Source organism: Sminthopsis crassicaudata, chromosome 1 (assembly GCF_048593235.1).
Source record: "Sminthopsis crassicaudata isolate SCR6 chromosome 1, ASM4859323v1, whole genome shotgun sequence".
Classification (NCBI taxonomy): Eukaryota; Metazoa; Chordata; class Mammalia; order Dasyuromorphia; family Dasyuridae; genus Sminthopsis; species Sminthopsis crassicaudata.
Window position 1 is genome coordinate 47,026,334 of NC_133617.1, and position 27,390 is coordinate 47,053,723.

The following is a 27,390-nucleotide window of genomic DNA, read 5'->3' on the forward strand; positions in this document are numbered from 1 at the left end:
GGCTGGATAAGGGACTATTTTTTGTCTCTTTTTGTATCTCCAGTGCTTAGCACAGTACCTGGTCTATAGTAGGTGCTTAATTGTTATCGATTGTTAGTTTTTTTGTCAAGAAATTTCCAAATGGGATCATGGAGAAACAACTGAACATGAAAAGGACTAAACAATAGCTCTAGTAACAGGGAACTAACTCCCTCCCTCCAGACGTCTGTTCTGGCATTGGATAGTGTGTGTGCCCTCAATACAGATCTGCAGACTGTCTCCCTATAATTTCCTTCCATTGTTTTGCCCTCTGGGGCCTACAAAGAACAAGTCTGTTCATAGAAACATCCCAGGTATTCCAAATTTGAGAGAGATCTCTGTGTTCAAAGGGAAACATGAGTTTCTCCTTCCCTAATATTATTGATCCAAAGTCATAAAACTTTGACTTGAAGACTTCTAGCAATAGAGAGCTCATTACTTAGTCAATGCCCACCCAACCAGAAAATCTCTGCTTGCTGTTGGCCGTGATTTTCAGGGATTTACTTTAATCTTTCTAGCAAGACTGTTAATGACTGGTACTGGACTTGGATTTTATTTGTGAATTCTTCTAAGTCTAGCACATAGGTCTCAGTCAATCAACAAACATTGCATCAGCACTTACTTGGTGCCTGACACTCTCTGCCCCCAAAGAGCTTACATTTTACTGGGGTGGGAGGAGGCCACAATATATTCACAAATAGGTAAATTATCAAATGACAAAATTAATATATAATAATTTTGGGGAAGTACCATGGGAGAATCAGGAAAAGCTTCTTGAAGGAGAAAGCAACTAAGCTGCTCCCTGACGGGAACTAGGGATTCCAAGAGTCAGAAGTGAAAAGGGAGAGTGTTTCAGGAATGAGATAGAGCCTTTACAAAGGCATGGAGGCTGGAGATGGGATATCATGATCCAGAATAGTAAGTACTATAAACAAGCCTGGCTAACATAGGGGATAGAAGACAATTAACCTGAAAGCTAGACTGACAGCTAGCTGTGTGTAGGATGGATCAGAAAGGAGCTTGGCTGGAGGCATAGAGACCAGTTTGGAGGTTCTAGAAATAGTGCAGGTGAGAAGTGACAATACTGCGTATAGATATGAGAAAAGAAAAGTGGATAGATTTAATATAGAGGTGTGATGGAGCCAGCTCAAACTGGATGGATGGATGGGTGGATGAATGGGTAGATGGATGGATGGATGGATGGGTGGATGGATGAGCAAGTGGATGGATGGGTGGATGGATGCTGAAGATCAGCACCTCTTGGAATAAAGTTTCCATTGGGTTCTTTAGAATTAATCCAGAACTCTGGAAGCAGGAACTGAGGGCTCCATCTTGGCGTCCTTCTACTACCTTGCTTCTCTCTATCTGTCCACAGAAACTATGTTCTTCTGGATCCTGGAAACCCATTGGAGGTGGTCAGGGCCATGAATCTTGGGGAAGCAGCCAGGTGGCCATAGTCAGGCAGGGGTTGAGGAGAGACATGTGGGCACGGGCCTGTTGGGGTCAGCATATCGCTCCCCTGTCCCTTAGCAATGGCTGCAATCACCACCACCTACAGACTCTTCTGCTGGGTCTTTATTCTCACCCTCACCCTGGACCACACACACTGTGGTGCCCATGGCTTCCAGTCTCAAGGTAAGTGAGATTGGGTAGTTAGGATCAGAGTGGGTAAGTGGGGATAAAATCAGGGGAAGAACAGAAGGAGTGATGGGATCCTACTGTCCAGAAACCCTGAGTATTCCCTGAAAAGACAGAAAATATCTAATAAATGTCATCAGAGTTGGGGGCAGTGGCCCCGGGAGTATGGCATTCAGGAGGCTTTACAAGGAGCAAAGCCCGTAAATAGTATAGGCTGAATCAAAATCAGAGCTTGGTTTTTAGAGAAGGGTAGAACCCAAATGCTAGTATCACCCTGAAGAGCCACAGTGCTTGGTTTGGAATCAGAAATCCTGAATTCAAATCTTGCCCCTGCTCTTTACCCACTTTGAGATCACAAGCAAGTCACTCAATTTCTCATGGGTACAATCAGGATGAGCCTGGAGAATCCTAGCTTATTTTTAGTTAGTAAAGTTTGAAGAGTACCTCACAAACATTATTTTATTTGATCCTCACAAAAACGTTGAGATAGGTGCTATAATTATCTCCATTTTACAGATAAGAAAACTGAGGTTCAGAGAGGTTGAATAAGAGAGGGTCACAACACTAGTAAGTGTCTGAGATAGGATTTGAACTCAGTTTTTCCTGACTCGAAGACCAACACTCTGCAACATCGCCCAATGCCTAAGGTTTATTCCAATCTGATCCCATAAATCATCTCTCCTCTACCTCCAGAGGAATTCCTGTCCAGCCTCAAGAGCTATGAAATTGCCTTCCCTACACGTGTGGACCCCAATGGAGTACTGTTGGCCTTTGCACCCCCGGCTCCTGCCGGGAAGAAGCGCCAGCGCCGAGGGGGGTCAAAGAGCCCGCCACCAGAGCCCCGACTCTTCTACAAGGTGGCTGCCCCCAGCACCCTCTTCCTGCTCAACCTGACCCACACCCGGCGTCTGCTGGCCGAGCACTTCTCTGTGGAATACTGGACGAGGGATGGCCCTGCGTGGCAACGCCCGGCCCGGCCCAACTGCCTCTATGCTGGCCACCTGCAGGGGCAGCCCCTCAGCTCCAGAGTGGCCATCAGTAACTGCAACGGGCTGGTAAGCAGATAGGGTGATCTCCAATGCTGGCATCATAAGCCCAGAGCGAACAAAGTCCATGGGGAGAGAAGCCCAGGTCTAGGGGTCTTGGGGACTGAGATGAGAGCCCTGCGTCAGAGTGGGAGGTCCTTGGAGAAAGTCCCATGTCCCTAATGGTACCTCTCTTCAGCATGGCTTAATTGTGGCTGACGAAGAGGAATACCTCATCGAACCCCTGAGTGGCGGCGGCCCCGGGGGCCGAGGAATCGAGGAAAGCAGCCCCCATGTGGTGTATAAACGCTCTTCTCTGCAGTACCCCCACCTGGACGCTGCCTGTGGAGTGCTAGGTACCCATTCCTCCCCTTTCAGGCCTCTATATCCTGAACGACTTAAAACCCTGCCCTACATACCCCACCCCTCCCGGGCATCCCCTTGTCCCCAAGCGATCTAGGAAGAAAAGGGACACTGGTCTAGGCCATAGTGGGGAGAAGAAAGATGGAGAAGAGGAGGGCAGGAGACAGTGAGATGACTGGGAAGAAGGCAGTGGTCGAGACAGCAGCAGGATGGTGGGGACAAGGAAGGCGGGGGAGGGATGGGGGGGCAATGGGCAAGGAGGTGGTAGGAGGACCCTGGGCACCATGGCCTGGCACAGCTGCCCCTCCCCTGGGGTCTCTACAGATGAGAAGCCATGGAAGAGTCGGCCGTGGTGGCTGCGGACCCTGAAGCCACCACCCGCCAGGCCCCGGGGCAACGAGACTGAGCGGGGACAGCTGGCCCTGAAGCGCTCCGTTAGCAGAGAGCGCTATGTGGAAACTCTGGTGGTGGCAGATAAGATGATGGTGGGCTACCACGGGCGCCGCGACATTGAGCAGTACGTGCTGGCCGTCATGAACATTGTAAGTGTCACCCCCCCCAGTGGGCTCGGGAGAGAGAGGGAGGCTGGAGGAGGGAGTGGGGAATGATGACCAGGGGAATGGTGGGAGATGGTACATTCGGCCCTTGCCCCTCCACACTGTAAACCATTACCCATAATTCAAAAGAAAGGCAGTCCATGAGAATCAGGGAAAACAAGATGAAATTATCTTTGGGAGACAGAAACTGAATGAGGAACAGGAAATTAGAGACACTCAGAAAGGGAGATTTGGGGACACCTTAGCTGACAGTTGGAGGAGGGGGCACAGACAGGACTCAGCCCGCCTGCAGTAAAGACTCCAAACCAGTAAATGTGGCCTTGACCTTCATTCCCCCAGCCTCCCAGGATAGATATTTCCCCTCCCTTCCCAGTCACCTTGTTCCTTCGCATGGGGAGAAGTCACAGCTCAGCCTAGATGCACTGAGGCAGCAGGGTGAGGGATGGAGACCAGACAGCCAAGGACAATCAGACAAGGACTGGAAGGCGGGCTCTGCTCACGCTGGTTGGGCTCCTTGTAAGACTGGACTTTCCTTGTTTCCTGGAGGTCAGGTTGCCAAACTTTTCCAGGACTCCAGTCTGGGGAATATTGTTAACATCATGGTGACCCGGCTTATCCTGCTCACTGAAGACCAGGTGAGGAGGACTGGGTGATGTTCTGCCCGCTTTTACTGGCACCTAGGACAGCGCTGGATGTGGAGCCAGGGTTCCATCACTTTACTAGTTATGTGCAAGTCCCTTCTCACTAAATCTTTTTCCTTAGCTATAAAAAAGAACCCAGAAAGAGCTGGACTTGTGGTTTCATTGATATAGGAAATTCCCAGGTGAGGAAATCCGCTCTCCCAGTGGAGGTGGGCACTTGACCCATGGAGAATTGCTTATCAGTTGCCCAGGGTCACACATCCGTGTGCGTGAGAGGCGGCTCTCATGGCTGATAGAGGAGCACCTCATTGAGCCCTTGAGTGATGGAGACCACAGGAGCCAGGGATCCTCTTCTAATTTTTTTCCTTCTCAAAGGGATCACGGGACCATAAATTTAGAGCTAGGAAAGAGCTTAACCTCATTTGACACAGGAAAAAAATGAAGGCCACCCAGGGTAACCATGATTACACAGGTATTAAGTGTGTTATAGGGGAAGCATCTCATAAATCTTAAGGCTTGTAGCAGTGGGAATTATAATCATTCTTGGTCAGTCTTCTCTCCTCCTATGTGAGTGTCTCCTACCTGTTGACTAGTAAGTTACCCCCAAATTTTCTCTTTGAGCCTTCTCTGGAACCTGCTCCCCCACCCCTTCTGCTCTCTGTCCCCAGCCCACACTGGAGATCACCCACCATGCAGGGAAGTCACTAGACAGCTTTTGCAAGTGGCAGAAGTCAATCGTGAACCGAAGTGGGCATGGAAACGCTCTCCCGGAGAACGGTGTGGCCAACCACGACACGGCTGTGCTAATCACTCGGTGAGTGCTAAGGTCAAGGGGATGGAGTCAGGGACCAGAGAGCTGCTAGAACGGACAGATGGGAAGCTAAGAGCTAGAGGAGAGAAGCTATTTCTGCCCTCACCCACCCAACTTTCTCCTTTCTAGCTATGACATCTGCATCTACAAGAATAAGCCCTGTGGCACTTTAGGTAATGTTGGAGCCTGGAGTCAGGCTGGGAAATTGGGTGTGAGGGAGGAGAGGGGCTGGATAAGGAGCAGGTGGATTCTGGTATGGAGAGGGGACAAATGATAGTTTCTCGAATGTACTAAATTGTCTTTCCTTTCCTTCTCTCTCACAAATTTTTAAAAGAAATAATTTCCTCCCAAGCCTCCTATCAGATAGATAGATAGATAGATGAATAATATCTCAAATTAATCAGAGACAGCAATAGTTTGAATTCAAATGAGAGAAATTTCCCAGATAAGCACAAAGTTAAATTTAGAAAAATATTATTTTTCCTCCAAAGCCTCCTATCAGTTCTTGGCTAGAATCAATTCCAGGAGTTGTCAAAAAAAAAAAAAAAAAAAAAAACTAACTCCTCTGCTTTGAACATTTAGAAAGCTCTAGCATATGTCTGAATAGTTCAAATTCTCTTTTCCTCCCCACTCATCATTTTTCTTTCAACTGTGCAAGTTTATGATCTGCTTCCTGAACTTTTCATCAATTTTTTCCTTCTACCTAAGTGGTCTCTAGTATACTCTCAGATGATGACATTCTCCCTTGCTTTTCCCACTCTGGTTCCTGAATTTCCTCACATGATTAGATTGTCCTAATAGTCATTGTATATAACACCTCTTTTTCTCTATTCTGTCCTTTGGAATAAAAAATACCATGTATACTTTTCTATAACCATATTCCAGTCAGGAGTTTCACCAAGTTTTAGCAAGGTCAGATTTGTTTCCTTCTCTGAGGCTTTCCAGCTGACCTGGAGTACCTATCCTTAGGGCATTGACATTGGAGGCCATGGGTTTTAATACTGGCTCTCTAGAATACGGTCTCTGGTGAATCACTGAACCTTTCACTGGTGTCTGTTTTATATTTTACCTGCTCCTTGTAGGAGACTTGGCAGAAGTGTGTTGTCAGCTTTCTCTCTCCCCTGACAGTTTAAGACCTTGACCAGACTTGTGAGACTCTAAGAAAATATATTTTTTACCAGCTCTCATTAAGATATTCCATCCCTGGTCAAGAGCCAGTGTTTCCTATATTTCCAACTGTGGTCTCGGCAATTGTAGAGAAGTGTACCAGACTGGAGGAAGGGAATGTCCCAGGCTTAAAGGAAGGGACAGAAATGTGCCGTAGGCAGGGGGGTAGGACAAGGATTTTCATGGATTGGAGGAATGAGGCCCCGGGTGACAGGGTGAGTTGTATCGTAGGGATTATTGAGGGGTGGGCAATGCTCAAAGGCTGACTGGTCAGGAAAGCCTGTGGTATGTGAATTGCTACTTGACCAGCCTCAGGACTGCAACTTAGCCCACCCCCTTAGGTCTAGCCCCCGTGGGTGGGATGTGCGAACGGGAACGGAGCTGTAGTATCAATGAGGACATCGGCCTGGCCACTGCCTTCACCATCGCTCATGAGATCGGCCACACGTGAGAACCTTGGGGAAGGAGGTGGGGCAGGCATTAAGAGGCACAGGGGAGAATCCTGGAGGGACTGTGGGGTGGAGGATGGACAAATGGAAGTGATGCTTAAGAGGCTGAGAAAAGTGGAAGTGCTCTTTCTCCCCTTTTCTTCTCTTGCTCAGGGGTTCTGCCAACTCTCCCCTTTCCTAACTGCCTCCATCTCCTGTTGGTTCTTTTTCATTCCCTTCCTTTCTTCTCCTTTCTTCTCAGAGAGACACAAACAACAATGATACTGACCAGACACACAGAAACACTTCCACTACAAAGAAAATTCCCTATTGATAAATACGTTTCATTAGCATATTCTCATAGGAGCAAATACATCCTCATGAAGAAAACCCAGAACCTCACTAAAGTTTGAAGTTCCGATTCGACATTGACATTTCTTTCTCTCCACCATCAGGACCTGCGCAAGAATGATCCACAACAGTCTGAGTGGCAAAACCTAATTCTGTAGTCTCAAAATGAAGCCATCCATAGGATGACTTATCCAACCATCCAACTATTACCCCCTCAGAACCACTCCCAAAACTCGATTCTTTCCTTCCTCTTTCCTTCCCTTTTCTTCCCTCCTTTTCCCTTTCTTTTCTTCTCTTCTTCTCTCCTTCCTTTTTCTCTCTTCCTCTCTTCTTCTCTTTCTTCCCCCTCCTCTTATTCTGTCTTCCTCTCTCTTTCTCTTTCTCTCTCCCTCTTTCTTTCCTTTTTCTCTCTTCTGTACTTCTCTTATCTTCCCTTTCCTTCCCTCCTCTCTCCCTTCACTGGCTTTCCTCTTCATCTCTTTTCCCACGCCTCGGTTTCCCCTTCTCAAGGTAGGGGCAAAGGCAGAGTCGAGCAGTGCCCTCACCCTCCAGGTTTGGCATGAATCACGACGGGGTCGGAAACACGTGTGGTTCCCAGGGGCAGGATACAGCCAAGCTCATGGCCGCCCACGTCACCATGAAAACGAATCCTTTCGTCTGGTCATCCTGCAGCCGTGATTACATCACCAGCTTTCTGGAGTGAGTGAGATATCAGTCCCTCACTTCCCCTACCCTGAGCTCCCAAATCCTCAATCCTTTGAATCACTTGAGGGACACTCTCTGGGACTGGATTGGGAGTGGGGGGAGAAGGGGAAAGAGAAGAGAAGGGAACGAACCTTGAGCACTTATACACCCCAGACTCTATGTTAACCAGTTTATAAACATCTCATTTGATAGTATTTGGAGGGGAAATTATATAAGTCCTGTGGTCTCCAGTCCTGGAGAAAAGGAAGATCTACATGAGCTCTGCCATATCCAAAAATTGAGGACTCTCCTGTATTCCCATTGCAGGGGGGTTCTCTCCAAGACATTGGTTTCCCAGATTTTACCTCAATGTCCTATAATCTTTATCCCAAGTTGCCCAACCCCTAGACTTTAGGTCTTTCTCCATCCCTTCCCAATGACCTTTATCCTCTGACCTCTCCCAGCTCTGGCCTGGGCCTGTGCCTGAACAATGCCCCCCCCAGGCAAGACTTCGTGTACCCCACAGTGGCACCTGGCCAGGCCTATGATGCAGATGAGCAGTGTCGCTTCCAGTATGGAGTCAAATCCCGCCAGTGTAAATACGGGGTAGAGAGCCTTCCTGCTTTTCTCTGGGGTCCTGAGGTGGGGGAGGTGGGAGACAAGGGAGCAGGGAGCTTGGTACTGGGTGGGATGGGAGGGGGGCAAAGGGGACAGTGCCAGCCCACCCTTCCTTCCTGCCTGCCCAACCCTACCGCCTCCATAGCCTGGCTCTCTCAGGGCGAGAGGGAGGGAGACTTAGTTATTATAATCAGGAAGTCTAGGACAATTGATCTGCGGAGCAGGAATGTAGTAGCGGTTGCCAATAGCCTTCACAAAGGTACCAGCTTCTCTCTTGGACCCAACCCAGATGCTGCATTGTAGCCATTCTACATGAGTCTGGAAAGGACCTTAAGTCTTTTGAAATACCTTATATATATATAAAAATTGCCAGAGTTTCTATCCCAGCTCTCGCCCTAAAGAGTTGTGTTGTCAGAAGAAAAAGGCCAAAAGACCCCAATGAGACTTCTTTGTGTTAGAACAGGAGAGGCTCTGGGGAGTCTGCTTCCCCTCTGTTCCTATGTTTATGTCCCCTGTGCTGTGTGTGTCCCGGGGGTCCCTTTCATGCATCGGACTGTGCTGCCTGAGGTCTCAGTTAACGTGTCTCAAGGTGAAGGGCAGCTATGTTTTCAGGATTTTTAAGTCTTTCCCTATTCTTTGGGTCATGATTGTGTCAGAATTTGTGAGTTCTCTGAGGTTGCAGCACCTTGACACACATGAGCAGAAATGGGGAGGAGGAGTTCTGGGAGATCTTGAGGACATGGACAGGAACTTCTTAGTGCTCCAGTCACTTCCCTGAGATAAAGCCGTGGAGATCCACCGTGCTTCTAAGGAGACCGTCAACTTTTGGCTTCAAGCTATCTCAATGGTTAAAATAGCTCAAGAGTGTGGAGGTAGCTCTGTGCCTGAACTATCAGGGAAGGATCCTATGGGATGTTGGGTAAAAAGGAAAAAAAGGAACTAGTAAGAGATAGGGGGAAGTTCAGAAGGAGGATGGTTGGTGAAAGTTCTGAACAAGAGAGGAAAAGAGAGAAGACAGAGAATCTCATATCTCCCAAGTTAGCCTCAGGAAGCTAGCCAGGCAAAAATTCTCTAGTTTGGCCCAAATCAAGTACTTTAGAAGTCCTTCGCTATCCCCACACTAAGCCCAAGTCTCCGACTTTAACCACCAATTAAACTGGAGAGAGAGGAGTTGCAGATATCAATGACTGCCTCCCTGATGCCTTTTGAGGTAGATTGAGGTGCCAACAGAAATTAGATCTTACTTGCATTGTCCAGGAGGAAAGTGGCGCCTGTGGACTAAATTCTGAAAGATTGTACTCTCACACAATCTCTCCCTTCCTTCACCCATCCCCTTTTCTTCCCTCCTCCCCTCTTTCCCCCTTCCTTCTTTCCCTTCTTCCCTCCTCCTCCTTCTCTTCTTCCTCCTCCTCTTCTTTCTCCTCTTCCTCCTCCTCCTTCTTCTTCTCTGTCTCTCTCTCTGTGTCTCTGTGTGTGTCTCTCTCTGTGTGTCTCCGTCTCTCTGTCTCTTTCTTTTTCCCCCTACCCCCAAGAGAAAGGCTATAAATTGGAGGACTTGAAGCATAGAGAAATGATTGTGAGGATATATACTTGATTGGGTCAGTGACTATTAGAGAAGGAGCTTGCAGGCTGGTGAATAGTCCCCAGGAGTCAGGAGACCTATATTATAGTTCTAGTCTTGCCAATGTATAACCATAGGCTTTGGGTTTTTCCATGTCTGCAATGAAGGGGGTTAAACTCTATGCACCCATCTGGGTCTCATGTGCAATTATTCCATAAATGTAAGACCACAACAACTCAGAGCTATCTTTGAAGAATGAGCTGAAGAGCCTGGATTTCAGCTCCAGGGTATTAGGGAGATGCTATCGAGTTTTGGCAGGAGTTAAATGACATGAAAACACCATTTTCATTAACTGAGTAAGCTGAACAATATTGTGAGGAGAATAAATGGAGGGAGTCAAGCAAAAAAAGAAAAAAACTTTTTTTTATATTATAACTTGAGTGTAAAGTGCTGAGGTTTGCATGAGCATTACAATCATCCAAGCCATCCATTCACCTGTCCATTCATATATTCATCTATTCAGTTGTCCATCGCTCCTCTGTTCATCTCTTTATTTCATCCGTGAATCCATCTGTCTATTCTTTCTATCCATCCATCTCTCCGTCCATGAGATTCTTCCCTTTCTCCTTCTCTTTTTTCTATCCACCCATTCATCAATCTATTCTATCCTTCCATCCATCAATATACCCATGCTTCCTTAACCAGTTGACCAGGTGTCCATCCTTCCAAATATAAGATGTTACTTTCCATTGCCCAGTCATGTACTAAACCATGCTATAGGATAAAGAAATTGCTGAACTTCCTAGGCAGTTAAGGGAAATTAGATTCTTCCATATAATAGATAGCCTCATTGGTACACAGTCAGATGGCTGGACTTCCAAGGAGGAGAGACTTCTTACTCTGGGTATCTCAGCTCTGTCAGAATCCTCTCCAACCTTTTGGATCCTAGACTTGCAGAAAGTCCTAAATCTGTCTTAATTGCTCACTGACATTTTCTGGATTTGTGTCTAGTTCCCGGCCTCCGAAAATCCCCTTCTGTCTCTTTGGCCCCTCTCCAGGCCTCCTCACTCTCAGGCCTGTGGGCCTCTGGCTAGATTTCTCACCTGTTCTAATCTGTTTACCTGGAGAAGCTGCAAGACCAGATTTTGAGGTCAGGCTGAGTCTGAGAGAAAGAGGAGAGGCTGTGGAGTGTTCCTGAGGCTGAGCGACAACTCCAGGGGAAAGCTGTGAGATTAGCCTGGGACTGGGAGTGCTTAGTGTTAATACTTAAGTGTCCTTGGGGTCCCTCTAAGAGCCCCTCATGGTGTACAATCATTTGGCAAAGAAGTTGGGAACAGGCAGGATCTGGAGTCAGAGAATGAGGATTTAAATTCTAACTTTGCTAATTATCACCTGGATGGGTCCACTCATATCTTCCTCTCTTCCATGAGAAGTTTGGATTTCTACATGAGAGTCCCAGATCTTATGATTCAGCCTATTGTTCCCTGAGCTATTATTACTTTTAAAAATATCTGAAAACCACAATGAGAGATCTGTATGAATTACAAACCTCATGTTACTAGCCCCCACCCCCTACCATCCTAATTAATAAAAATATGCTGGGGGTAGCAGAGTGAAGACTTCCTATGGCCTTCTTTTTCCAGACCATATAAATTGACCAGCTCTGGGTCCTACCCTTCTCCTTTCTTTCTCTAATAGACCTCAAGTCTGTTCTTTTCTGTCTGCCATTACCTATTCTTACTCCTGAGTTTTTCTTTCCCAGTTCTAGGTTTCCCAGTATCTCTCTTGCTCTCCTTGGGATAGGAGATGGGAATTAAAAAAAAAAAAAAAAAAAAAAAAAAGCCCTAGGGATTTTCCAGAGTCTGCCAACCAAATTTCTCTGCAATCCTTGCAACATCTGAAGGACTCAGCTTGACCTCCCCCAGAACATGTTTTTACTTTTATCTTCTGGAATGCTGATATTCCCCCATAGGCCAAGAGGCAGTATGGTGTAGGGAAGAAAATAAAAAGGAAAAGGCGGGGAAAGAATCAACACTGGATCTGGACTCAGAACACCCAGGTCCTGAGCTTCCCCTCCCTGGGTTTCATGGGAGTTGGACTCAATGACCTCTAAGTTCCCAGCCAGCCCTAAATCCTAGGAGATCATTTCTCCCAAAGGAAACATCAATCTGTTCTTCCCTTTTCTTCTTGCTTCACGTCAGAGTCCCTGTGGGCCATTCCCAGACAGAGTGCCCCCTCACGGCCTGGCATAGGTTAAAAGCATTCGATAGTCCCTTCCAGGAACTCTCTGTTCACTCCCCTGCCAGAGCCTGGCCCCCTGCTCTTGCCCCAAGTCTTGGAATCTTTCCCTGTTATTAGACTGCCCTGATTCCACCCCCTGGGCCAGCTGGAGCTGTATATCTCTGCCAGCCCTCCAGGGCCCCTGGGTCCTTTCCTCTCTGGGCCTTGTGCCCTTTGGCTCCAGGTCAGAATGGTTGCCCTGGAATCCAACTGACCCACTGCACCAAGCTGTGTCCCCGCCTGGATTCTATTTCTGGGAGGAGTTTACTGGAGAGATGGGCTTTCTCCCAGATGACCCCAGTCCCAGATAAAGTCTGCTTAGCTTCAGGAAATCACTCCATTCCCCTCCTCCCTCCCCATTCTGGTGTGTGTCTCCCATTACACTAAACATTTTCCCAAGTGCTCACAGAAAATATCACACCCCGCCCTGCCCTTTCTGGGCCTGTTCTTCTCAGGGTTACTGGACCAGCCACAAGGTCCCCAGCCTCACCCTTCCCCACGCACAAACACTCCATGGCCAACTCCTAGGATTAGGTGGAGATACCCGCTCCATCCTTTCTCTCAAAGCTGAGAGAGGATGATTCGAATCAATCTCAGCAAAGACTTTCAGATAATTAGAATCCATCTCAAAGTAGGATGGGCTGGCTTGGGAGGTGTTGGGTTCCCCTTCATTCATCCTCAAGCAGAGGCTTTTTGTTGAGATGGTGGTAGGTGGGATTCTGAGTTTAGGAGCAGGTTGAACTAGATGCCTTCTGCAGCTGCTTCTGCCTCTGGGATTTTCTGATTGTGGGTCTGGCCAATCCTGGTTCCTTGAAGTCCTTCCTAGAGCCCTTGACCCTCATTGTCTGTCTATCCATCTCCATGTGCGTCTCTGTCTCTCCCCTCCCTTTCAGAAAAACTAAGGGAACTTCATAAGGTACACCCTGTCCATGATAGTGATGGGGTCTTGGAAAGGATGCTAGGTGAGGGTGGGAAGTGGGGAAGGATGATGAAGAAGATGGGAAGGGAGGAGGCAGAATGTCAAATCCAGGATCTGATGGGGACATTGTCTATGATGGTCATTCATTTAGAGTAGAGTAAACTAATGTATTTTAAGGAAGGGAATGATGGAGGAGAATAGGTAGGAGCAAAAGGACACCCCCACACACATACACAGAGACAATTCCATGGGGAATGGGTGGGTGAGAGTAAAGGGAGGAGTATAATAGCTTTGAGTCCAATGTGAGGGAAGGAATATAGAAATACAAAGATGAGGCGGCCATGGACTGCATGTGGGGAGGTTCCTCATGGAGGAAGAACTCTGGGTTTGAGTTCGAATCCTAGCTTTTCCACTTCTCAGCTGTGGATCATGGAACAAATCATTTCATTTCCCTGTGCCTCAGTTTCCTTATTTATAACATGAAGAGACTGGACTAGGATCTCTAAGTGTTCCTTCCAACTCTGATGTTTAGTGCAGAATGAGCTGAGGGAAGAGTTGTGAGCAAATGAAGGATTGGGGATTCAAGGGAAGGGCAGAAGTCATACTTAGCAGGATGGTTCAGGGGAGGCTTCCTGGAGGAAATGACACCTGAGCTGGCCTTGAAGGATGGGAGGGAGGGAGGGGAGACTACAGTCAATGGCTTTGGAGGAGGTCTGTGTTCCCTCCCATCTCTTCTTTCCTTTCCCCAAAGTTGGACCCCAAGAGCTAATTTAGGGAGTTTTCCCAGTGCTCCAGAACTAGATGGCCCATACCCTGCATGCTACAGGGATTCACCTGGACCTCTCTGCTCCCCCAGGAGGTCTGTAGTGAACTCTGGTGTCTGAGCAAAAGTAACCGGTGCATCACCAACAGCATCCCAGCTGCTGAGGGCACGCTGTGCCAGAGTAGCACCATTGACAAGGGGGTGAGTATTTCAATGCCCTTTCTCCCACGCGGCCTGAGCAGTAGCTTTAGCCTCTGCTTTTTCACAGTACAGCAGGTAGAGTGCCAGACCTAGAGATCTGGGTTCAAATTCCCTCTGTGACACTTGTATGACCACAGACAAGTTATTCAACCTTACAGCCTCAGTTTCCTCACCTATAAAATGGGGCGAAGCATAACCATCAGGGCTGCCTCAGAGGACTGTGGTAAGGGTCAAATAAAAGAAAATGCTTAGAACATTTGCTAAGTTTTTATTCTTATTTATTTATTTTGCTGAGGCAAATGGGCTTAAGTGATTTGCCCAGGGTCACACAGCCAGGAAGTGTTGTGTCTGAGGGAAGATTTGAACTTGAGTCCTTCTGACTTCAGGGCTGGTATTCTATCTACTGAGCCACTTAGCTGTCCCTATTTGCTAATCTTTAAATTGACATAAAAATGTCAGATTTATCATCATAGTAGTCGTGTGAAGAGCACCTAAATAAACAGAAATTGGGAAGCTGGGGCTTCAGTGCTGGTGGGATCTGTAACCATCAGGATGGTATCCCTACAGTGGTGCTACAAGCGGGTGTGTGTCCCCTTTGGGTCACGGCCAGAGGGCGTGGATGGGGCCTGGGGCCCCTGGACCTCTTGGGGTGAATGCAGCCGCACCTGCGGAGGTGGCGTCTCCTCTTCCAGCCGGCAGTGTGACAGCCCCAGGTCAGTCCCAAACACACCATCCCTGATTCACTCATCCTTTCTGCATCCCTTCAGCTCAGATTCCCCCAGGGGTGGGAGGAAGGCTGCTGAGGGATGGGGAGACACGTAACCATGATAGGTACCACGTATTCAGGCCACGCTTCCTTCCCAAGCCAAAGCTTAGAGGTTTGAATCCACACTCCCTCCTCTCCCCCAACAACCCTCCTCTAACTTCTTCTGTGTCTTCTCCCCAAGACCAACAATTGGAGGCAAATATTGCTTAGGAGAGCGGCGTCGCTATCGGTCCTGCAACACGGATGTAAGTGATACCCTTGTTCCAGTCCTCAAACCCCTTTCCTCAGTCCTCAGAAACTCAAATAGGCAAATAATGGTCCTGATGATGTCACTCTTCTGCAACCATGAGAGTGGTCACATGAGAAGAGAAGGGACCCAAATAGAAGAAAGGTTATGGATGAAAAATCAAAAGGAGATGAGAGAAGGGAGGAAGAGATACAAGCCAGATAACAAGACTTTAAGCTTGAGTGACTTGAGGGATGGTGATACTAGTAGCATAAATAAGGAAGCTAGGAGGATTCATAGTGTACACACTAATGGTTCTCAGCCAGCCACTAAGGAAAGAAAATTTCTTGAAAGAAAATAACCTGTGTGCTTGGACACTGTTGTTGACTTAGATGAAGGGTAGGATCGTAGATCTGAAGCTGAAAGGAAACTCAAAAGCTCTTTCTACAGATGACGAAATCAGACAGGAAAGGGAAGTGACCAAGGACATAAAGATAGAAAGCAGCAGAAATGAGATTTGAATGCAAGGCTTTGACTGTGGAGCCCTCCTCTTTTCCTTGTACCGAGATGCCCCTTCTGCATGTCTGTCAGATTGTTTGAAGAGGATACAAAAGGGACAGTTAACATGCTGAATAACACATTCAAACTCCTCCAAAGCACAAGCAGATTCTAGGAAAAAAAATTAATTCCATTAAAGACAAATATAAAGTTCCAATGGTGGGTCTAAAAAATCATTTCCCAAGTACAAAGTAAGAGGGGTCTGGTTAGAGGATAGTTTGGAAAATATCTGGAGGATTTGATGACTTGAATGTTCAAGATGGAGCAAATAATGTGGTGATGGCAATCCAATAGTGCAAACACATGATGTTCAGCACTTACATGTGGCCATGTTGATTCTCTCAGTAGAATGTAGGCTTTTTGTAGACTTTGCTTTTGTCTTGCTTTTGAATGTGTAGCCCCATTGCCTACCATGATCCCGGCATACAGTAGGAGCCTATTAAATACTTGAGAGTTGACTAATCAGCTTGGTGATTGTACTTGATGTAGTCACAACCACAGTTGGAATACTGTGCTCAGTTTGGGAATGATATTGATTGGCTGGAGAGTGCAGAGAAGGGTGATCAGCGATGGGAAAGATCACGGTCAGAATGTTTAGCCATGTAGCACTTTCTCGGTGCACCACCACCTATGTTATTCATTGGGGCTGCCGTCATCATCAGGGAAAGCTCAGGGGATGTGATAGCAGAGTTCCAGTATTTAAATGACTGTTACAACAAATGCCTAGATGGATTCTATTGGGCCTCAAAGAGGGAAAAATAGGGGAAATGGGGAGAAATTGCAGATAGAATTGATATAAAGTCTTCCTGCCAATTACAGATAGAATGGCAGTAGAAATACAGTAGAATAGGACACCTTGGAAAAGAGATGAGTTTCTTATTTTCAGAAGTCTTCAAGCAGAGCATTGGCCAGGGATCATGTAGGGGGATCCTTGTTCGGGTGGGAGATAGACTCAGCATCTTCGGGATCCCTTCTACTCAGTGGTGCTTTGCTATCCCACCAGGACTGCCCCCCAGGCTCTCAGGACTTCAGGGAGGTGCAATGCTCAGAATTCGACAGTGTCCCTTTCCGGGGGAAATATTATACATGGAAGACATACCGGGGAGGTAAGTGGCCCTCCTGAGAGAGCATAGAAGGAGGTAGGAACCAGCCTAAGATATGGGAGAAAAAGGAAATATAAGGGAAAAGAGAAAGACAATAATCTGCATGCAAGTCAGTGGGGAGCTACTACAGGAACAAGGAGGAGTGACCTTAGTCCCTGCCATGGTGGTATCAGATCAAAGGTAGAGAGCTGGAAGGGAACAGCTAGTCTAACCATTGAGTCTACAGTCGAGAACCTGTGTTCTAGATGAATTAAGTGACTTGCCCAAGATCACACAGCTTTAAAGTAGCATTTGGTATTTGAAGACAGGTATCCCAGCTCTAAGTTTGCTGCTCTTTGGGTTCCCAGTTGTTCAGGGTCACAAGCATTTATTAAGCACCTGCTATGTGCCAGACATTAAGCAAGGTGCTAAAGATTCAGTAACAAAATTGAAAACGGTCCCTGTCCTCAAGAGTATTACATTTTCCTGGGGAAAAACTTGAGATGGAATAGGATTGGCAGTGACCTCTGGGATATATCTCTGGGACATTCACCAGCTTATCAGCTACACTATGAGGAAGAAGAAGCTGTCCATTTCTAGGGATCGATGTGCTCTGGAAGCTCAGAGGATTTGACATTGACTCAGCTCCCAGAAAAAAAAAACTGGGAAATTAAGCTAGAATTTAAGGACAGGGAAAAATGAAATTAAGAATTGGGGGAGAAGGCAGCTAGGTGCTGCAGTGGATAGAGCACCAGCCTTGATATCAGGAGGGCCTGAGTTCAAGTCTGGTCTGAGACATTTAACACTTCCTAGCTGTGTGACCCTCAATTGCCAGAAAGGAAGGAAGGAAGGAAGGAAGGAAGGAAGGAAGGAAGGAAGGAAGGAAGGAAGGAAGGAAGGAAGGAAGGAAGGAAGGAAGGAAGGAAGGAAGGAAGGAAGGAACTGAGGGAGAAGACCCATAATTTTTCCCTTTTGTTCTGATTTTTCTCTCCCAATATGATTCATAAAACAATGTGTTTTAAAATTTAAAAAATACAAATATTAAAAAATAAAGGAATTGGGGAGAAGAGTGGGTATTGTCAACTAATCACCACTTGTGTCCCAGTACTGTCTTCTTCCTCCAAACCAGTTTTTAACCAGGAGCCTCCAGAGACATTGTAGAGAAGTGCATCTATCAGGATGAAGGAAAATGTATTTTTATTTTCAACAACTTCTAACTAAAATTTAGCATTTCCTTTAAATATGAATATCTTATGGGACGGGGTGCATAGGCTTTAACAGTCTGCTAAAGGGATCCACAACTTGAAAAAAAATTAAGAGCATTTGCTCCAAGACTTTTTTTTTTAATTTCAACAAATTCCCAACTCCTGTTTCTTTTAAGGATCAGATCATGAGAGGGAATCACCCATTTCCTTCATCTTCCATACTGAATGTAGTTTCCAACCACATTGCTCTATCTAGGGCCCTGTAGGGAATGAAGGGAACTGGAATAGTCCAAATGACTTTCCAAGGTTCCTTTCTAGCTCTGTGAGTCTCTCCACTCCACCACACTACCTCTCACAGAACTTTGGTGTCCACTCTTACATCATTTTGCAAATCCTCTGTTTGGGGATGAACCCTGAAGAAGGTACCCTGCCCCCTTCTTAGTCTTTCCCTAGAATCCTAGCCCACATTGCTCCAAGGTCCTGGCAGGCTAAATTGCATCCAATAGGTTGTGGTTAAAAATTTCTCTCTACCACCTGCACTCTCTACTCAGTGAGAAGGCAGGCTGGGCACAGGACTGGCAATAATTATCAGCTCAATCTATAATCAGAAGGGAAACTTTAGGAGCCTAAGACAAGGGAGGCAGCAACCTCCTCCTACCTTCTCCAAGGATAATGCTCCGGTCTCAGTTTAAGGTTCTGATAATCTGGAAAATATCCCTCACTAGACTATAAACTCCAATCCAGGGACTATTTTTTTCTTTGTTTTATATTCTGAGCTCTTGGTACAGTGCCTGGCACATAATAAATGCTTAACAAATGTTTGCTTACTTCCTCGCTCTCTCCCCTCTCACATCCTCATTTCTCTCTAGAGCTCAGAATGGTGAAGGGTTTGGGATTTGAAGGGATATGGGGATTGTTTGGAGAAACTAGCCTTGTTTAGTCTGAAGAAGAGTCTCTAGCGGCTGAAGGTCCGTCATTGGAAGAGGGATTGAATATGTTTTCCTAAGCCCATTGATTCCAGAGCTGGAATGATGATAAAGATGAGCCAAACTGAATGGGACAGTCAGGAAAAATGTGTTTGCCCTCATGTGAAGTCTCCAGGCAAAGGCTAAATGAACATGGCTGGGTGTGGGAAGGAAAGACTTCAGTTGGACTGACCAGCTCTGCCAGCTCTGAGATTCAGTGACGGCTACTTACCCACTAGGGGGTGTGAAATCCTGCTCCCTCACCTGCTTGGCGGAAGGCTTCAACTTCTACACGGAGCGGGCAGCGGCTGTGGTGGACGGGACCCCGTGCCGGCTAGACACCATAGACATCTGTGTCAATGGAGAGTGCAAGGTGGAGAAGGGCCATTGGAGGGGGTAGGATGGGGAGGAGAGGATGGATGTCAGTCTGTGTTGGGGAACTGTGAACGTCACTTACTGGATACAGAGCTATACGTTAGGTGCTGGGGGAGTGCCAGGTTTGGACAAGAGATGGTTCCTGTGCTCATGGAGCTTCCAATCTAAGGGCATTAAGGCCCAGTTAACACCAATATAGTGCACTGAGCAGGGCCAAAACCCTGTGTTCTTTGTATCCTGGGAGGTATGAGGAGAAAGTCCGTCACCGGGATGGTGGGGAGCAGGACATTAGAGACATAGCATTGTCCAAAGGCACAAGTGAGGAACCTGTTGGGGAACAGTCTTCCAATCTGACTAGAGCATAAACTCCATAGAGAAAGTAATATGGCTGGAGAGGCGAGATGGGCCACGTCACGGAAGGCCTTGAATGTCGGGCAAGGAAGTTTATTTAGTCGGCCACAGGGAGTCATTGGTGTTTTATGGCAGAGATGCAACCAGACTGAGTGGTATAGAGAATGAATTAAAGAATAATGGCCCTATAAGGCAAGTGTTGTGCAGGTTGGGATCACAGATGGTTGCTATGGGAATAGAGGAAGAGATGCACAAGACTGGTGGGTTTAGCCCAACCCTGAAGGTTTCCCCTCCCCTCCAGCATGTAGGCTGCGACCGAATCCTGGGTTCAGACCTTCGGGAGGATAAGTGTCGGGTGTGTGGGGGTGATGGCAGCTCCTGTGAAACCATCGAGGGTGTATTTTCTGGGGCCATTCCCAAGGGCGGTAAGAGCCTGGCAGTTCTGCACCAATCCTATGCCTGGTGGGGGATGGGGGCAAGCCCAGAGTCAGTACCCAGTGACCTCTGATTCTCAGCAACATAGTCTGTCCTGGTGAGACTGGGGTGAGCTAGCCTTCCTCTGAGGGTACCTCAGATCCCAGGGAGGGAATGGGGAGGACATGCTGTGGGAGGAGAGAGGAAGTGGACAGATGGGGGAGGGGAGAATTATGGGGAAAGGATCGATTAATTTAGTGGGGGAAAGACCGGGATGGGCAAGAAGAGTCTCTGGAGAGGAGCCCCTTATAAGTAAACCTCTGGGCCTTTTTTTCCAGAGTATGAAGAGATCATTTGGATTCCCAAGGGCTCTGTCCACATTTCCATTCAGGATTCGAATCCATCCCTCAGCCACCTGGGTGAGAGAAAACGGGGTACCTTGAATATTCAAGGAATTGAGGGCATGATCTGTGGGAGTGGTTAGAGGAAAGATACTTCGGGACAAAGGTTTGGGGGTGTGTGGAGCTGATTCTCCCCCACCCCCATCATACTGTCCCTCTTGCCTTGCACTAGCCCTAAAAGGGGAGGATGACGCCTTTCTCCTGGATGGGCTGCCCAAGACCCCACAGCCCCACCGCTTGCCCCTGGCTGGGACCATCTTCCAACTACACCACGGGCCGGACCAACCCCAGATTCTGGAAGCCTTGGGCCCAACCAACATCACCATCATTGTCATGGTAACCATGAAGCTCAGAGAGGGAGGAGGGATAGGATGAGGGATGGGAGGCAAGGATTTGGCCAGGCAGCCAACCTCTAGGAGGGCCTTCTTCTTGGGGAGCTCAGTCCCCAGCCAGACTTGATCTAGCACAAGCTTCTGGTGGAGCTTCCTGTGCCATGGGCAGCAGTGAGCCGTTCTGATGGGAAATTCTTGGCTTCCTTCCTTTGAGATGTCCCGGCCCCCTCACTGGGCCCAGAACGTGAGGGCCCCTCACCCTCATCCTCACCTCTCTCCCTCCAGGTCCTGACCCGATCTGAGCTCCAGGGAATCCGATACCGCTTCAATGCACCGATCTCTCACGAAGCCCTGCCTCCGTATGCCTGGCACTATACACCCTGGACCAAGTGCTCTGCCCTGTGTGCAGGTGGTGAGGAAGGCACTAGAGCCCCCCATGGAGGTTAAGCAAGGGGGGATTCTGGAGAAGTAGTGGAAGCCCAGATGGGGCCTCCCAGGAGGGAGGCAGGGAGGATTGGAGGAAAGCAGGAGGGAGGAAGGTAGAGGTGCCAGGAGGGGAAGGGTTAGGGCCTGCCTCCAGAGGTGGGTAGCTCTCAAATCAAGCTAGAAAAGGAAACCCAGGAGTCCAGGCTCATAGCTCCGGCCCTTGTGAAAAAGCATCTCAGGGTCCTTTGGTGCAAAGGTGAGGATTGGGATGGTGGGGCAGGATCTGAGGGCTGAGCTGGTCCCTCCCCATCCCCCAGGCAGCCAGGTACAGGCTGCAGAGTGTCGGAAGCAACTGGACAGCTCCACTGTAGCCCCTCACCACTGCAGCCCCCACAGCAAACTGCCCAAACGCCAGCGGGCATGCAACACGGAACCCTGCCCTCCAGAGTGAGTACCCGGGCCAGGGACCAGGGAAAGCCTCCCTCTCTGAGGGGCTCAGGTCAGGCTCCTCCGGGGCCCTTTCTTCCCAAATCATCCCACCGTCTGTAAGGCAGAGGGATTGGATTCAAATCCTGACTTTGCTTGCTTGACTTTGGGCAAATTTGCGGGGCTCAAGTTTCCTCTTCAATAAAATTAGAATTTAGGCTTGGATGGCTTCTAGGGTTCCTTCCAACTTGAAATCTATGATCTTGTGATATGAGCCCATCATGAGCAGGGCTTATTTCATTCTTTGGAGTGTCTGTCCCCCAAGGACCCAGTGTAGGGATCTGCAACCCCAATGTTGCATGCATAAATAACAGCTTCTCTCCTCACCTGTCCCAAATAAAAATAAATAATAAATAAATAAAAGTTAATAAAATAAATAAATAAGAAGAAATAAAACTAAAAAAACAAAATAAACCTTCTGCATTCCCCTAGCTGGGCTGTGGGGAACTGGTCAAGCTGTAGCCGAAGCTGTAATTCAGGGGTGAGGAGCCGTTCTGTGGTTTGTCAACGCCGGGTATCTGCAGATGAAGAGAAAGCTCTCGACGACAGCGCCTGTACCCAGCCCCGGCCCCACGTGCTGGAGCCTTGCAATAGCCCTGCCTGCCCACCCGAGTGGGTCACTCTTGACTGGTCCGAGGTGAGCCCTCCCTTCTCTGCTCCTCCCATTCAGATGGGTAGCCCTGGCAAGCGTGCCCCAAACCCCCCTCTGCAGCTTCCTACACTTACTCCCCAGAATGGCCCAGATCCCACACTTTGCTTCACCCGTATCCACCCAAAAGTCTGAACAACTGGTCCCTAATGGCAAAACCCTTTGTGCACCTCAGTGTACCCCCAACTGTGGGCCCGGCTTCCGATACCGAGTTGTCCTGTGCAAGAGTGGAGACCACAGTGCCACACTGCCTTCCACCCAGTGTCCAGCAGCTACCAAGCCACCCACCAGCATGAGGTGCAACCTCCGCCGGTGTCCCCCACCCCGCTGGGTGACGGGCGAGTGGGGAGAGGTATGGGGGCTGGTTTGGAGTCTATCATCTCCAGGCTTGGGATGGAGGAGGGCCTAAGGCAGGGGTCCCCAAGGACTGGATTGGGGAAGACTCCAGGTGGGACAGTCAGGAAAACATGTGTTCAACAAACAAGAGTCTCTTATGTGCCTGGTCCTGTGCAAGATTCTGCCAGGAAGCAGAATCACCTTCACCTCTGGCAATCCGTTACAGGCAGAATAACTCCTCAGCTTGGGATCCTTTTGGGGGACCACTTCTCCAATCCTTGCCTTGGCTCATCAACCGGTCAACAACAACTGAGATGTTGAGGCAGCTGGATGGGGTGCTGGACCAGAGTTCAAACCCAGCCTCAGAGGGTGTAGCTAGCTTATTAGCTTTGTAACCCTGGCAAGTCATTTAACCTCAATTTCCTTGACTCTATAATAGTAATAACCAGCATTAAGGTGTCTGTAAGACAAACAAGGTACTTCTGCATATCTTAACTCATTTGGAGATGGTAATAGCACGTTCCTCACGGGTTGTTGGAGGATCACATGAGATATGGAAGGACCTTTGGGTCTGGAAAAGCCAGATGTTGTTATTATGCTCGAGATGGACGAGAACTTTGGCCGGAAAAAATCACGAATTTCAATTTTCTCAAGAAGATCCTTCTGGTTGATTTTCCCCACTCTCAGTCTCCTATTGTGAAGACTAGCAGCCATCCTGGGAAACCTTCCAGAGCCAAGAGGGGAGGAGCTGGGCGGGAGGAGAATAACTCACATTTATGGAACAGTAAAAGTTTATAAAGCACTTTCCCCAAGGCCCTGGGAGGTAAAGAGAAACTAGCGTCAAAGCCAAGTCTTGAACCCAGCAGTAGTCTTTTGCTTTTCTCTGTAGCCCTAGCAATTAGGACAGCGCCTGGCACATAAGAAACACTTAAATACTTGTTGAACTGACTCACTGACCAGTTGGTCAACTAATTGCCTGACTGGCCAATTGATTGGATAATTGACCAATTAACTGATTGATTGGTGGCTGACCAAAAAGTACCCAGTTAATTAGCTGACCAACTGGCTGACCAATTGATAGATTGACTGACCAATTAATTGGCTGACCAACTGACTGATTGATAGGCTGACCAATTAATGGATTGACTGGCCAATTAATTGGCTAATCAGTAAATGACCAATTGATTGGCTGATTGATGGACTGACTGACCAGTGACTGACCAACTGACTAACCACTTGAACAAATGAATGAATGACCAAGTAACTAAAAAGAGTACTTTTTTCAATGCTGGCTCTCCTTGTCTGAGGCAAGTTCTGTCATTTTTCTGAGAGACTCTGTTTTCTTTTCTGGAAAACCCAGGGGAAGGCCTGCCCCCAGGCTGAGCCTTGTCCCTAACAAGGTGACCGCCAGGGTCCCTTCTGGCTTTTAATCTCAGCTCCTTCCTGCATCCCGCTATCTTGTCCCCAGATATCCTTATTTACAGTGAGTTTCCCTCTCGTGTCACCAGTGCTCGGCGCAGTGTGGCTTCGGGCAGCAGCTGAGGTCCGTGCAGTGCACCAGCCACACAGGCCAGCCGTCCTGGGAGTGTCCTGAGGCCCTGCAGCCTCCCACCATGCAGCAGTGTGAGAGCAAATGCCAGAGCACCCCCGCTGGGGACAGCCCTGAAGGTACTCCCCCAGGACCAGAAGGGAGCGTGGGAGGGAAGGGTGGAGAGGGATTGTGGGTGGGGAACAAGGCCGCCCACATCTGCTGGGTCCCAGATGCCAACTCCACTGTGAGCCTCCCTGCCGGCCACATGTGGGGCTGCTGCCATCAGGGCCTTTTTTTTATTACACAAACCTTAGTCTGAATGAGGAAGCTTTGGGTCCAGAGTGAGAAGGATGGTTTGTCCTTCGGCCTAAGATAGAGTTCCTATATAGAGATGTGTACACACTTAGACATGTATGTTTAATTGTGTGTGGAATACATACATGTTTGTATGGAGAACATATGTGTTATATATGCATAATGACATGGGAAATTTACAAAACAAGTCAGGGAGAGTGAAGGAAAAGCTCTCAGGCTGACAAGATCCAACCTTCTGGTCTCTGAAGAACTACCGTGGGCAGATGGATCAGGGTTTGCTCTGCTTGATCCCAGAGGGTAGAAGAAAGAGCGACGGTTTTTTCCCCCAAGGAGGAGAATTGCAGGGAGGTTCCCTCAGTCTCTGTAGGAACAACCCATGAGAGCTAATCCAAAGGAGAATGGGCTGCCTTGGGGTGAATTCCCTTCTGGTGCCAGATGACCACTGGTCAGGCCGTTTTTGTAGAGAGGAGCCCTGCTTAGGTGGGGGGCAGCCAGGGTGACCCTCCCCCAAACCCTTGGATGGAGCCGTTGCAGGGTAAGGGAGACGCCCCTCCCTCCCGTTGTGGCTTTGGAGCCTCTGAAGCCCGGCTCTGGGTCCGCTGGGACTGGGTGGGGTGGGATGCTCAGACAATAGCTCCTGGCTCCATTCTTGCATTTCTCCTGGGTGGGGCAAACCACAGGCAGATTTGAGACCCGGCAGTGACATTCTTGCCTGTCGGCTTTCAGTTTTAGTCTTGGAGGCAGAGTTAAGTAACTTGTCACATAACTGGTGTCTGAGACCAGATTCGAACTCAGGTCCGGGGCTGGTGCGCTGTCCATCAGCGTCCAATTTTAGTCCATTGTTCTGGCTAACCAGACGCCAAACTGACTAGTAAGAGTGCTAAAAAGAGGCAATTTTTTCTTTCTTTTTTTTCTTTTTTGAGGCAATTGGGGTTAAGTGACTTGCCCAGGGTCGCGCAGTTGAAGCATTTTTTTCCTCACCCCTGAATTTCAGTGACCTGGGACAAAGCCCCAGGTGCCATCCCCTGGTTGAGGCCACTGGTCAGTGCTGTGACGGAGGTGATTCCATCAGATGCTGCCTGTATTTCTTCTCTAGGGGAGCATCCATGAGTGGCTGGGGGGGGCACGGGAACAAATGCCAGGAAAGCGGGCAGGATCCCCGACTCTTCCTCTCTCCTCCCACAGAGTGCAGGGATGTGAACAAGGTCGCCTACTGCCCCCTGGTGTTCAAGTTCCAGTTTTGCAGTCGTGCCTACTTCCGCCAGATGTGTTGTAAAACGTGCCAGGGTCGCTAAGGGGGGTGGGGGGCAACCGCTGGAGACACGTGAAGCTGGGGGCCGGAGCTGGGGGGAAAAGGGGGGAGAAGGAAGGGCGGGGGGATGGAAGTCTGAATTCATTATTTATTGGGCAGCCCTGGCCCTGGCGCTGTGCCCTATGGGATGAGCCCCAGCAGAGACTTTTTTGATTTAGGTGTCCCCAGCTGTCGGGGGTTGGTGGAAGGGATGGAGACCCAACAGGGTGAGGGTGGGAGTGGTCCTGCCCCTCCCCAGCCCTGCCCCCGGGCTCCCCACGGAGATTTGACCTGAATTTGTACTGTGAAGAACTGGGCAGGGGGCTGGGGAGTTCCCGTGCCCACCCTCTTTGCCACCCTTGGTGCTATGGGGTGTTCGATGCCAGTGCCCCGGGTCCTCCCTTCTGACCAAGTCCTGAGCGCCTGAAAAGGCCTTCTCTCTTCCCTGCTGAGAACACACATCGGGCTGAAAATGGAAGAGGGACTGCCCCTCTCCCCAGTCCTTGGCCCCCTCCTCCTATACTCCCAGCACAAGAAGGGTTCTCTTCCGGGTCAGGGCCACCCCACAAGGTGCTATAAGTCCACCCTCGCCCCCCTATGGGACATGGGCAGTGGGCAGGGAGTGCCCACCCCCCCCCCAGTCAATAAAACTGTCTTGTGTCTACGTCCCAAAACGTAGTCCTTGGAGTGTTCAAAACAGCCGTTCCTGGGAGGAGGGGAGGGAACCAGCCCCTGAGCATCCTCCTGGGAGTCTGCAATATCCCAGAACATCCAAGAACTCATCTTTTTAAAGGAGCCTTATGATGGAGGTGCAGCTCAATCTGGGGCCAAGGGTCGGGGATCATTTAGGGGTCCCAAACCAGTCCTGGATCTTGGTTCTAAGAGCTCTCCCAGCCCTGACCTCCTGGGTTCTAAGGGCCCTCCCCGCTCTGACCTCCTGGGTTCTAAGGGCCCTCCCAGCCCTGACCTCCTGGGTTCTAAGGGCCCTCCCCGCTCTGACCTCCTGGCTTCTAAGGGCCCTCCCAGCCCTGACCTCCTGGGTTCTAAGGGCCCTCCCAGCCCTGACCTCCTGGGTTCTAAGGGCCCTCCCAGCTCTGACCTCCTGGGTTCTAAGGGCCCTCCCAGCTCTGACCTCCTGGGTTCTAAGGGCCCTCCCAGCCCTGACCTCCTGGGTTCTAAGGGCCCTCCCAGCTCTGACATGCTATGTTCTAAGGGCCCTCCCCGCTCTGACCTCCTGGGTTCTAAGGGCCCTCCCAGCTCTGACCTCCTGGGTTCTAAGGGCCCTCCCGGCTCTGACCTCCTGGGTTCTAAGGGCCCTCCCAGCTCTGACTTCCTGGGTTCTAAGGGCCCTCCCACTCTGACCTCCTGGGTTCTAAGGGCCCTCCCAGCCCTGACCTCCTGGGTTCTAAGGGCCCTCCCAGCCCTGACCTCCTGGGTTCTAAGGGCCCTCCCAGCCCTGACCTCCTGGGTTCTAAGGACCCTTCCCGCTCTGACCTCCTGGGTTCTAAGGCCCTCCCAGCCCTGACCTCCCGGGTTCTAAGGGCCCTCCCAGCTCTGACCTCCCGGGTTCTAAGGGCCCTCCCAGCTCTGACATCCCGGGTTCTAAGGGCCCTCCCAGCCCTGACCTCCTGGGCCCTCCCAGCCCTGACCTCCCGG

At 49.1% G+C, this 27,390-nt stretch overlaps 1 protein-coding gene across 3 annotated transcripts in view; it reads left to right on the plus strand.

Annotated features, from left to right (window-relative positions):
• ADAMTS10 (ADAM metallopeptidase with thrombospondin type 1 motif 10) overlaps window positions 1-26,408 on the plus strand; it is a 31,305-nt gene extending 4,897 nt beyond the window's left edge. For 2 of the 3 annotated variants that reach the window (XM_074301199.1, XM_074301189.1), the window contains 24 exons: window positions 1,394-1,653; window positions 2,350-2,711; window positions 2,881-3,037; window positions 3,369-3,586; window positions 4,153-4,236; window positions 4,911-5,056; window positions 5,183-5,226; window positions 6,562-6,667; window positions 7,552-7,698; window positions 8,148-8,289; window positions 13,918-14,025; window positions 14,593-14,738; window positions 14,973-15,036; window positions 16,579-16,681; window positions 19,067-19,200; window positions 19,855-19,978; window positions 20,306-20,386; window positions 20,541-20,704; window positions 20,986-21,112; window positions 21,444-21,573; window positions 22,045-22,249; window positions 22,437-22,613; window positions 24,106-24,265; window positions 25,629-26,408. In XM_074301199.1, the coding sequence (XP_074157300.1) occupies window positions 1,551-1,653; window positions 2,350-2,711; window positions 2,881-3,037; window positions 3,369-3,586; window positions 4,153-4,236; window positions 4,911-5,056; window positions 5,183-5,226; window positions 6,562-6,667; window positions 7,552-7,698; window positions 8,148-8,289; window positions 13,918-14,025; window positions 14,593-14,738; window positions 14,973-15,036; window positions 16,579-16,681; window positions 19,067-19,200; window positions 19,855-19,978; window positions 20,306-20,386; window positions 20,541-20,704; window positions 20,986-21,112; window positions 21,444-21,573; window positions 22,045-22,249; window positions 22,437-22,613; window positions 24,106-24,265; window positions 25,629-25,738 (3,342 nt within the window). In that variant the 5' untranslated portion in view covers window positions 1,394-1,550 and the 3' untranslated portion in view covers window positions 25,739-26,408. The remainder of the gene's footprint in view (window positions 1-1,393; window positions 1,654-2,349; window positions 2,712-2,880; window positions 3,038-3,368; window positions 3,587-4,152; window positions 4,237-4,910; window positions 5,057-5,182; window positions 5,227-6,561; window positions 6,668-7,551; window positions 7,699-8,147; window positions 8,290-13,917; window positions 14,026-14,592; window positions 14,739-14,972; window positions 15,037-16,578; window positions 16,682-19,066; window positions 19,201-19,854; window positions 19,979-20,305; window positions 20,387-20,540; window positions 20,705-20,985; window positions 21,113-21,443; window positions 21,574-22,044; window positions 22,250-22,436; window positions 22,614-24,105; window positions 24,266-25,628) is intronic. The other variant, XM_074301209.1, reaches the window with a different exon arrangement.
• The last annotated feature ends 982 nt before the right edge of the window (window positions 26,409-27,390 follow it).